Raw genomic sequence first — 12,117 nt, forward strand, 5'->3', positions numbered from 1 at the left:
TCCCCCCTCATTCCCCCCTATATTCTATCACCATTTTCTACACTTCACTTACGCTTCCCTAATTAACCGAATTTTTAATAATATGCTTTCCCAGCCAACCTTCCTCAGCCCTTATTTTTCCTTTCCAACTCACCCTCGTTTCTAATAATTTCGCCTTACTAACACTTACTTTCACTCTCTAATTTCGCCTACTTCCGTTCCCCACATTTCCCACAATTATCCCTATTTTAGCTACGTCCCTCCCCTCATTTCACCCTTCGACCCGTTCCCCAACTTCTTCCTTCACTACTTCTTTATCTCCTCGTTTCCCTAGCTACCCCACTTTCTCAAGACTTCACTTCCCTTTCCCCTACTCACCCTATTTTTTTAATCATTTCCCCTACTTCCTCCAATTCATACTCACTTCCTTTGCTTAAACTACCTGATTTACCATACTCCCCCCTCATTCCCCCCTATATTTTATCACCGTTTTCTACACTTCACTTACTCTCCGCTAATTAACCTAATTTTTAATAATTCTCGTTTCCAGCCAACCTTCCTCAGCCCTCACTTTCCCTCTCCAACACACCCTCGTTTCTAATAATTTCTCCTTTCTAACACTTACTTACACTCTCTAATTTCGCCTACTTCCGTTCCCCACATTTCCCACAATTTCCCCTATTTTATCTTTTCCCCTCCCCTCATTTCACCTTTCGCCCCCTTTCCCCAACTTCTTCCTACACTACTTGCAAAGCTAACACTCCCTTTCCCCAACCGCCCCTTCTCCTTTCCTACACAACAAAAAAAGTACTTAATTTAAGTAGAAAATTCGGCTTATTTTAAGGTGTCACAAAAAGAAGCATAGGCAATCTGAAATTAAGAATTACATCTGGACATTAAATTAAGGGAATTAGATACGTGAAATTCAGTTCGGAAATATTTGAAATTCAAGTAAGCATGACCTGAAATTCAGGTGTGCTCGCTCTTTAATTAAGAATATATTTATACTGAAAGCTAGTGTAACCTTAAGTTAATACACTATCCTAGCTGAAATTAAGGGTAATATTCTAACGAAAACACAGGAATTTCTCACGCCTTACCGACACTCCTCAGCTGTTTTTAAATAATAGTTATTAGTTTTAGAAAATATACAAGTTGGCTTGAAACTTGTAAGAAAATGCAGGAAAAGTAGGACAAATGGAAAACAAGGTATATTGGGGGCAGGTGCGGTCCAAAATCTTCAGACAATTGCGTTCCATAATGTATTGAAAGGGCGCTCACGCTGCGAAGTAAAAAGTTTTGTAATAATTTAATTACTTTGATGGGCTTAATAATCCAAATACTGGCTGATAACTGGAACTGATTTTGCTGCAGCACTTTCTTAAATCTGTGAAACGAAAACTTGTCAAATGATGGAAACATAGTATCATAGACGACACTGACCAAGGCGACATGGTATATTGGAGTAGGATGCGACTAGAATAAATGGCCACCATTTTAGGTGACTAAAGCCTTACAGGTTATTTCAGGTTGCCCTCAACTTACTTTCAGAACTGAATATTGAAATTTAGGAGGATACTTTACTTTATTCCAGTAGAAAAATGCTGATTTCTCATTTAAGAAAACTTTGAGCTTTATTCAAGATAATTTGCAAACTTAAATTTAGGTACTTCCTTAATTCAAGTCAAATTTGAAATTAAGCCGAATATAACTTTAAGTTTTTATTTTTACTGTGTAGGCACCCTCATTTCTATTCATTTTCCCTACTTGCTCTCATTTACACTAACTTTCTTTTTTCCCCTAATTTCTCCTACACCTTCTTTATTTCCCCTGCTTTCCCTCCCCAAATTTTCCAACATTTCCCCTACTTCACCTCCCCTAATTTCTCCTATTTTCTCTCCCATAATTTTTCTTCCTTTTCTTCCCCACCCTTCCTTTCCATGATTTCTCATCACTTTCCCTCCTTAGAAAAAAGTACGACAGGCGGACACCCGACCAAAACTAAAAGGGCTTTTGACCGAGGCTACAAACCACCAAAAATGACACTAGTGCTACCATTTTTTTCAAATTGCACACTAATGAAACCTTTTTTTTATTTTGCTTCACTTTGCTCTCAAAAATCGAAATTTCAAAAGATTTCAAAGAATTAAAAAAATTTTCAAAACATCTCAGGCAATTTCTCACATTTTGTAGAGATTTCAACAGATTCTAACGGGTTTTAATCCTGTGCGGCATAGTGCCATAGAGGAAACTTCCCTTCAGTGGATAACGCCACATACAGTGAATAGTGATTAATTAAACCACAAATAAAAGAAAAATAATTAATTTTAATTAATGAACAAGCATAGTGTCTTAAATACTAATTAAATTAATCGTTTTACATATATTTGTATTTTTAATTAAAGATTACCCTCCGTAGTTTGTTTTATATCCATTGTAGAGAGGTTTTCATTACATGTATGGCACCTCTTTGATCTCGCTTAAAACATATTTTTTTCATAGTTTTTAACAAACTATAAGATTGTGACCAATCAACAATAGTTAATTAGCTAAAAATATCTATGGGTCACTAATTATAAAACTACAGGCAAAATTCAAAAATTTCAGATAGTGAATCCAATATGGCGGACAACAAATTTTACAAAAAAATCTCGTGGTTTTAAAGTATATTTTTTGATGTTTTTTAGGTCGCTGATCACGAATCTAAAGACAAAATCGAAAATTCAATATCGCGGCAAAAAATGTAAGGCTTGGTCTTGTGTCTTCAAAATCGATCCTCAGGGGTTTTTGACACGCTTGTTACGAATTTGGAGTCAAATTTTGTAATTTTTAAAATTGCAAATGGCAGATCCAATATGACAGACAACAAATTTACAAATATATCCCGTAGCTTCATAATAGGTTTTCGGATATTTTTTGAAGACGCTGATTACGAATCAGAAGTAGAAATGCTAAAATTCAAAATGCCTGATCTAATATTCAAGCCAAACGATTAAAAAGTTGGTCCCGTGGCTTTAAAATCTGTTCCCAAGGATTTTTTGGGTCGCTGATTATGAACCTTTAGCAAAAATTCGAAATTTTAAAATGGTAGACCCAATATAGGGGAGAAAAAATTAAAAGGAAGTATTGTATCCCCCATTTTCAATTTTGACTTCAAATTCGTAATCGCAGGTGCCCAGAAACGTCTAAGGACCCAATTTAAAGCCACGAGAGGAATTATTTTTTTGGCCGCCATATTAGATCCGATATTTCGAATTTTGCAATTTTGATTTCAGATTCGTAATCACTAATCAGCGACCTCAAAAACTTTCAGCACATGAGGTTTGAGGTTTCAAACAATCCGTTATTAAGGAACAATGTAGACGTATGCTTCAAATGGTTAAAGGATTTTAATTATAATTTCAGAAATTTCACCGGATTTTATTGGAGTCTAAAGATTTTAGAGTATTTTAAAAGATTCCAAAGGATTTATAAAAAAAAGATTTCACGAGATTTGTAGGGATTTTATCTATCTATGAAAATTTGTAGGATTTCCATTGACTTTAAAGATTTAGAAAATTTTAATCGGTCTGAAAGTATTGAAAAGGTTTTAGTATATTTTCACAAGACTCCAAGAAACTTGAAAATATTTCAACAATTTCAAGTGATTCTAGGGAATTGCAAACGATTTCTGGAGAACTTCACGGAGTAATCAAGTAGAATGAAATTTTTAAGGACTCTTAGAGCATTTTAAAAGATACATAATTTTTTCAACAGAATAAAAATTCTGACTTAACACAGTAAGTTTTCAAAAAGAAATACAATTTGGATTTGAAACGTGGACTTATTTTAAAGAATTATGATTCTGATTTGAAACAGGGGATTTTGGCCTCAAATTATAATTCACAAATGGATCTTTTAGTTTTTTTCAGTGATTTTTTTAGTGAATTACTTGAAAAAAAGAATGATTAGAGCAGGAATTTCGAAGATTAATTAATTTTATTCATAATTATGTGTTGCAGAATGAAGATCTGCATTTTGCTGATAACAGTATATCTGCAGTTGAGGTGCCTCTAGTAGAAAAACATGAAGATGAATCTTATTTACAAAGGATAAAAAGGGGGTTGTTTGATTGGTTTGCTGCTCCCGCAACAAGTACAACAGCTCCTCCAATATTAGGTAAAAATTTTCCTAATTCTAAAAAAATAAATTTGATTTGATGTAGGTCGTCAACAAAATTTTCTCAATTTTTAAAGTTAAAATTTTGCAAAACTTACAAATTATATCCTTTTTGCATTAAATATTATAAAACCATCATACAATTCTGATTTTTGTATAGAAGAAACGAAGGAGGATGAGTCATCCGATGATAATTTTATACCTCAATCAAATGATGAAAATGAAGGCCCTTTTAAAGAAACCACTACAGAAAAACAAACCACAGTACGTGGAGTTAATTCTTCGGGAGAGAGAAAAATTCGGGAAAGTGGAGAGGAAAACGATATCGATCGAGACGATTCATTGGTCGATGAAGAAAGAAAAGCCGATGTAAGTGGCTCAAAACTTTGCAAAATTATAAGCGTTCCAAGCCGCTAAAAAAAAAAATTCGCGAACTGAAAAAAACTTTTATTGGATATACATGAAAATTTGGTTGAATCAAACAAATTTCGGTTTGTTTAAATAAACATTTTGTCTACATATTAAATCGGTTCCTTAAATTTGATGTCTTGTAACTCCTGGTCAAACTTGAAATCGCAATATAATAGGTGGCGGTCCAGCGGACTTAACTTCAAATTTCAGCATTCACTAATAATATTTGAGGTTAAGTCCGCAGGCTCACCACCTATTGGATGGTGTTTTAAAAGTTAATTTTTGCCCTTTAAAAAGACCTGCATACACCCAATGTATTTTTAGCCTGAATATTTGTTTGCCAAAAAAAATATTTTTGATTGAATCAACCAAAATCTCCATCTAACAAAAGATTTTTTCAAAATAACAAAGCAATGTGGTTGGGTCAACCAAATATTTTATTGTCCGTATAATAACGATGTTTTGTGGATGAACCAATAAAAATATGTTTGAATCAACCAAATCGTTTCCTGGCTATACTAATAATAATAATAAAACATTTGACAATATATCTAAAGATTCCTTTCAGTTTTAAAACTCTAGTTCAAAATATATCCCAAATTCCCCTTTTTCTCAGTTTTTCAAACTATTTTTTGTTTAAATTAGTTTTTTTTTCTTTGTGTTGAAAATAAATTTCCCTGAGTGAAAATTGAGCTATTCTATTTTTGGTAGAAAATTCATATTTTTTGGTTAAAAACTCAATTACTCGGTTGAAAAATGAACTACTTGGTTAAAAGTTGAACTACTTTATCAAACATTCATTTTTTGTTGAAAATTGGTCGTTTTCAGTTTAAAATTAAAATGTTAATTTTTAATGAAGAATTCGTCATTTTTGCTTTAAAATTCAACTACTTAGTTGAAAGGTGATATTTTTTAAGATGAAAATTAAACTTTTTTATTAATGATAATATTATGAATAGTTTATTAATTAATTATTATTATTATTAATAATAATACAATTTAACTATTATATTAGAAATTGATCGCTTTAGTAAAAAATCATGCTATTCATTTTTGTAATTGAGAATTAATTTTTGGCTGAAAATTCAACTTCTTGGTCAAAAATTGAACTGTTTTGTCAAACATTCATTTTATCGGTTTCAGATTGAACTATTTTCATGACAATTTTTTGTAAATTTTTTTTGTATTTTGTTTTGTAAAGTCGTATTTTTTAAATGCATTTGTTCAAAATTAATTTTATTAGTTGAGGATACATTTCTTCAGTTTCAAATTTAACTATTTAAAAAATAATATCATTACTTATAGTTTACTTATTATTGCAGTAATAAAATTTAGCTATTTAATTGAAAATTAATCATTTGTAGTTTAAAATTCAACTATTTTGATATTATTTTAAAAAGTGTATTCCTCTATTATTATCCTATTTTCATGAAAAATAGACCTATTTCCCGCGTTTTGTTGGCTTGTACCAACTTTAGATAGATTAAAATTGACAATTTAAAAATTTTTTAATTATTTTTTCAATATTTTAAGCACTCAAATGAAATCGGTCACATTTCTGAAGGTCGAAGGTCAGATATAAGGTATAATGAAAACGACGATGAAGATCTTCCTGGTTCAGGGGAAGCTGAAGGAAGTGCTCACCATGCTGATCTTCCCATGAGACCAGCTCCTAAAACAAGTACGTTATTTATTGAAAAACATTTCTATTAATTTCCAATTAAAAGATTGTAGAGTATTATTAAAAATTCCAAGGAATTTTCAAGAGTTGTAATAGATATCAAGGGATTTCAAATGATCTTAGGGTATTTTAAACAGCTTTAAATAATATTAAAATATTTTAAGATATTTTAGCAAATTCCGCGGAATTTTTAATTAATTTCAGTAACTTAATAGAATTTAAAATGATTTAAAATATAGCAGGGCATTTTAACAAATTTAAAGGCATTTTCAAGAACTTTAAAAAGTTTTAAGGAATTTAAAATTTTTTAAGGATGCTAAACGTTTTCAAATTTTTCAAGGAATTTTCTATTGATTTTAATCATTCTAAATATTTTAGGGTATTTTCAAAATTCTTAGGGTTTTCGAATAATTCCAATAAATTTTTTATTGATTTCAATAATTTTTAAGATTTAAGGGTATTTTTAACAATTCCATTTTATTTTAAAACGGTTTGAAAATTGTTAAAGAATTGACAATGATTTTGAAATATTTTAAAGTGTTTTAAATATTTCAGATATTTGATTAGATTCCAAGGAATTTTAAATGATTCCAAAGAATTATCAATCGAAAGATTTTAGGGTGCTTTTGAACATTCCAAGTCAATTTCAAGAGCTTTAAAAAGTTATGAGAAGTTTTAAAATATTTTAAATTATTTGAAATACCTGAGGGTATTTTGAAAGATTTCGCAGAATTTTAAATTCATTATTCACAAAAAATGAGCTATTTCGAAAATTTTAAAAGTTTAAAAAATATGTTTTACGATCTGTATTCTTTTGGAATTAACCCTAAATTCTTATTAATTTAATTTGAATTGTATAAAATTCTTTGGAATTCTCTTACATTTTCTTTATGTACTTGAATTTTTGCAATTTACTTGAATTCTTTTAAACTCAGTCAGTTCTACTGAGTTCAATGGATTTTTTGGAATTTAGAAAAAACATTTGTTTCATTCATCCTGCCCTTTTTTAAAATAGTATTGAATTTTTAGGCATTTTATTACATTATTTTGAATTCCTTACAATTTTTTAAAACTCATTTGAAACATACTGAATTCAACAAATTTTTTCATATATTTGAATTGTTTTCAGTTGAGTTGATATTTTTAAATTTGCCATGCATTTTGGCGAATAACACCGAATTTCCCTTATTTTTTAAATTCATCTCAAATTTTACTGAAATTAATGCATTTTTAAGAATAAATTTAAATTAAATCGCATTGTTTTTAAGTCTTATGAATTTATTCTAAAATTGTTAAAATTCACCAGAGATCCTTATGAATTTCACTTTTATTCAATTTGGTGTTGGAAATTAGTCACTTTTACGGTTTAATAAGGCGACTTAAAAAAAAAATTAGACTGTTGTAGCCTCAAGAATAATAAATTATAAATTTTCCAGATCCCTTTACACTATTAACTTATTCTTCAATATTTAACTTAAACTTTAATAAATTTTAAAGAAACTAAACAGACAAAAAAATATAATATCAGTGGCCAAAACCATATAATTTGCAACAAATTCAATTTATATATTAATTTAATTGAATTTTGTAATATTAGAAGTGCGCCAATTTTTTGAAAGCACAATTCATTGGCTACAAAATTCATTAAAATTCCATTGCACATTTTTGTAAGAATGCTATTCGATTCATCAACTTAAAAATTAATTTTTATTGCGAAAAAAGATCTATTAATTTCAAAATTATTTTCTGAGAAAACAATTTTTTCACTTCTTACAAATTATTAATTATCAGAATATATTGAGTAGAAACTGGTAAAATTACTAACTTCGAAATCAGACACCATGCTTGTAATTGCATTAATAAAATTTTTACTAATTCGGATTTAGAAAGTTCATTCAACATTAAAAATGTTCCAAGATAAGAGTTTTTATCTTTCAATACTAATTTCCAGGGAAATTAAAGAATTAGTTAGGGAAAAGTGCGGGAATTTTGAAAATAAATTTTTTTGGCCACTCTTAATAATTTAATATATTGAAACAAAAAACAGAACTTTAATTATTTCCATCTATTTACAGAATTCTATCGAGTGGGGTTAACAATTGGCGAACCTTACAGAAGGGACTATGCTGACAGAAATTCCGAGGAATACAAAGCTTTAAGTGCCAACTTATCAGAAACTTTGACATCATTATATCGCAAAGACGCACCCGAGGATTTCACATACGTCACTGTCGTTAAGATAGAGTAAGTCTTTTGGCATTTAATTATTTAAGTAGCCGACAGAGTATTTGCATTTATTTTCCAACATTTTCCTTGTTACACGCTATTTTTCCTCTTTGAGATTAAATGTTATTTATCTTATCAAATCATCATGAACCGCAACGCCAATTCGCAAAATCTGTCTAATTTTACAAATTGAGGGAACGTAATCGTCTTGCAATTACCTTATCGTTTATTTTATTTTTATTCTTGAATAAAACAGAACGTTAAAGACTCTTTATTCTTTTTTAATGTGAAAGCGGTTCAAACAGGTCCGGAATTATTGGCCATTTAACTCATTGACGGTTTGCTGACATTAGTTTTATTTTTAGTCTTTATTTTCATGTGTGATTCAAGATTGCTTGGGACAGAATGATGAATGCATAACATACAATTTCAAGAATGATTATATCAGTTTATTTAAAGACATATTTCACTTTAGGAGCCGTCCAGAAACGACGTTACCAATTTGAGGGTGTCTCTGGAAGTAACTTTAAGAACTTAGAGAACATTTAGTTTGGTTAAAAATGTAACTATTTAGTTGAAAGTGTTTTTTTTGTATGTAATTATTTTTTTAAAAGATATCATCTTTGTACAAATTTAACTAATTGGTTGAAGGTGAGACAACTTGGTCAAAATTAATATTTTCTTGATTGAACATTCATCCCTTTCGTTGAAGATTCATCTATTCAATTTTTATAAAATTAATCTTCTCGGTTGAAAGAATATATTTTGGGTTTAAATTTTTGGTTGATAATTCATTTTTTTCAAACCCTGATCGTCTTATTTGAAAATTCATCTCTCTGGTTAAAAAATAAAGTGTATGGATAATTTTTGTATGCAATTAGTATTAATGTTTTAAACTGAAAATTTAAGTGTACCACATTTTTTTTCAAACATGTTTTTTCTATTTAAAATTAAAAGTGCAACGATTTAACTCGAAAATTCAATACTTCGGTAGAAAAACTAAATATGTTATTGAAAATTAACTTTTTTGTTTAAATTCATATTTTTTATTGTAAATTTAACTATTTTGTTAAGAAAATTTCTTTTTTGATTTTAATTCAACAGGTTCGAAAATCATTCTTGGACTCATTTTTAAAACTAAAAATTTGGACTTCCATTTTTGATTTACAACAAAAATCTTTTTTGGTTGATATTTGAGATACATATTTGGTTTAAAATGTATCTTTATTTATTACAAATCCGTCTACACGTTTGAGGATTCAACTATTTTGTTAAAAATTTGTATTTTAGTAGAGAATGAATCCTTAATAGTAGAAAAGTCATCTTTCTGTGTTAAAAATTAATTTTTTCCTAGAAGATTGAACTTTGCGGCTTGAAAATTCAACTGCCTTCTATAAAAAATTTGTTTTCGTTACTAGAAAAATGGAATGATTTTGGTTGAATTTTGATTAATTAATTTTTTTTTGTTAAAAATTTTGACCATTTTGGATATACTTTATAGACTGGAAAGTCAATTATTTTGATAGTTTTCTTTTTTGCATTAAAATTCAACTGGTTTTTTAAGTTTTCGTCATCTTTCTTGTTTGAAAATTCGTCCTTTTTTATTGAAAATTCAACTTTTCTGTTAAAAATTAATCTGCCTTTGTTAATGATTTAATTATTTTTTTGAAAATTCATATCTTTTGTTTGAAAACCCAATTACTTGCTGTAAAGTTTACCTACTTTTTAAAAAATGGCTACAAGTGATTCGACATTTTCGATTAAAATTGATCCGTTTAGTAGAAAATTTGTCTGTTTGGCTTGAAAATTCAACAATAATTTGAGAGAAAATTAAACTGTTTTGTTTACCAATTGAAATTTTTTGTTGAATTCAAAAGATTGAAAAATTCTTTTGTTTTAAAATTCATTTTTGAAACTAAAATTTAAAAAAATTCCAGTTACTTTTCAAGCATCTTCAAAAACGTTCTCGAATTTTCTCCAGAATCTTAGGAAAATGATATTTATATTTTCTTGAATACGAATAAGAGAAAAAAAATTATTTTCAATTTGTATTTTGCACTCAAAAATTCGTTTTTACTAAAATCGAAAAAAGACACGCGAGCGTAGATCGCGAATGAGGATGCTAGTAATTTGAACTTCGATGCGTCCAATTTGCAAAGATTGAACTTTATCTAGAAATAAAAATAAAAAAAATTAAATTAAAAATTATTTTCAGAAATACAACCGACCCTTTCAAATCTCACGTTACCCTTGACATTGGAACCTCAATCCCCAACGGAGAGGATGTAAAAAATTTACTTGTCCGTAATCTGGATCTTCATAGTTTGGGAAACATTCAAGTGAGTCCAGAGGGATTCTCGTTTCTCAGTTTCCAAGGTAACTCGGCCAAGCAAGGTCAAAAAACATATAATAATAATAATAATAACTTATCTTTATTATCGATAAGCCTTCAAATTTTTAATGAAACATTTTTTATTGGATTGCATGGAGGGTTAAATTTATTGTGAGATAAAAATACTAGAAGGTAAGGATGCATGAAGGCTTTAGAAAAATTATGCAATAATATTTACACTATTAGATGTTTACTTAGTAGTTATTAATTAGACTCTAACTTTTTAATTGATTCAAGTCCAAATGCTGACCATATTTTATTTTGAATTTCTTAATGTTTGGAAGCTTTCAACGTTATATTTTTTAAATTTGAATTTTTCGTTTGAATTTTCACAATTAGAAATTAAGATATTTTCAATAGGGTAATTAAAAAAACTATTTTCCAACGAGAGCACGCACGCTAGTCTAAATTGTACATTTAGAGTTGAAAAGAGTATTCAAATTTTATGCAAATAAAATGATCCTCTTCTATATTACCATTATTATAAATAATTTAATGAACATTTTCAAACTGATTTTTAGGGCAGTTGATAATGCTTCTTTATTTGTTTTACGTTTTTCTATAATGAGCTTTTTTTTTAATTCACTCTTTGTATTTTTTAATTGGCCCACCGAATGTCAAATTAAAAAAATGTAAAATATGTAAGATGAAATTATTATTTTCCCTAAAAATAAGTTAACAAATGTTCAGTAAATTATTCACTATGATAAAAATATGAAAGGGGATTCGAAAATATTTTTTCATATTTGATAAATGAATCACTATATTTATGACCTATATCACTTTTCCACTAGCAACATTTTTATCGGGTCTGAAGATATCTTGGTTCGTTTTTTGGATTCAAAAAATCCAATCTTTGACATTTTTCTTCATTGGCTCAAAAATCATGGAAAATTTCTGGTATATGCAATTTCTGATAGTAACTGTAAAAACTAGAGATAAAACAATTGTATTTAGACATCTTGGAAAATGTGCAAAAACATATTTTTTTATGGAATTAAAAAAAAACTCGTTTATACTTCTAATTTTGAGTATAATTGATCAACATTATGAAATAAATTCATAAAATTGATAGAAAATAAATTTGCTTGCGAAAAACACAATGAAGTTATAAATGTAGTTTCTCCGTGAAAACAGGAATAATAAAAAACTATGACTTGCACAATTCTAACGATTACACAGGCCGACAAAATTTGACAAAGGTCCGGAACCAGAGACCAGACCTAGTATACCCGAAGGTTTTTGCTGCGCTGAATCCGAATCCGACCTC

At 28.8% G+C, this 12,117-nt stretch overlaps 1 protein-coding gene across 1 annotated transcript in view; it reads left to right on the top strand.

Moving 5' to 3' along the window:
* LOC117176826 (basement membrane-specific heparan sulfate proteoglycan core protein-like) overlaps positions 1-12,117 on the top strand; it is a 642,506-nt gene that overhangs the window by 198,555 nt on the left and 431,834 nt on the right. Inside the window, exons 2-6 of the mRNA XM_033367162.1 lie at positions 3,981-4,137; positions 4,298-4,506; positions 6,082-6,229; positions 8,305-8,473; positions 10,671-10,831. Of these exons, the coding sequence (XP_033223053.1) occupies positions 3,981-4,137; positions 4,298-4,506; positions 6,082-6,229; positions 8,305-8,473; positions 10,671-10,831 (844 nt within the window). The remainder of the gene's footprint in view (positions 1-3,980; positions 4,138-4,297; positions 4,507-6,081; positions 6,230-8,304; positions 8,474-10,670; positions 10,832-12,117) is intronic.

Source organism: Belonocnema kinseyi, chromosome 7, assembly GCF_010883055.1.
Source record: "Belonocnema kinseyi isolate 2016_QV_RU_SX_M_011 chromosome 7, B_treatae_v1, whole genome shotgun sequence".
Taxonomy (NCBI): Eukaryota; Metazoa; Arthropoda; class Insecta; order Hymenoptera; family Cynipidae; genus Belonocnema; species Belonocnema kinseyi.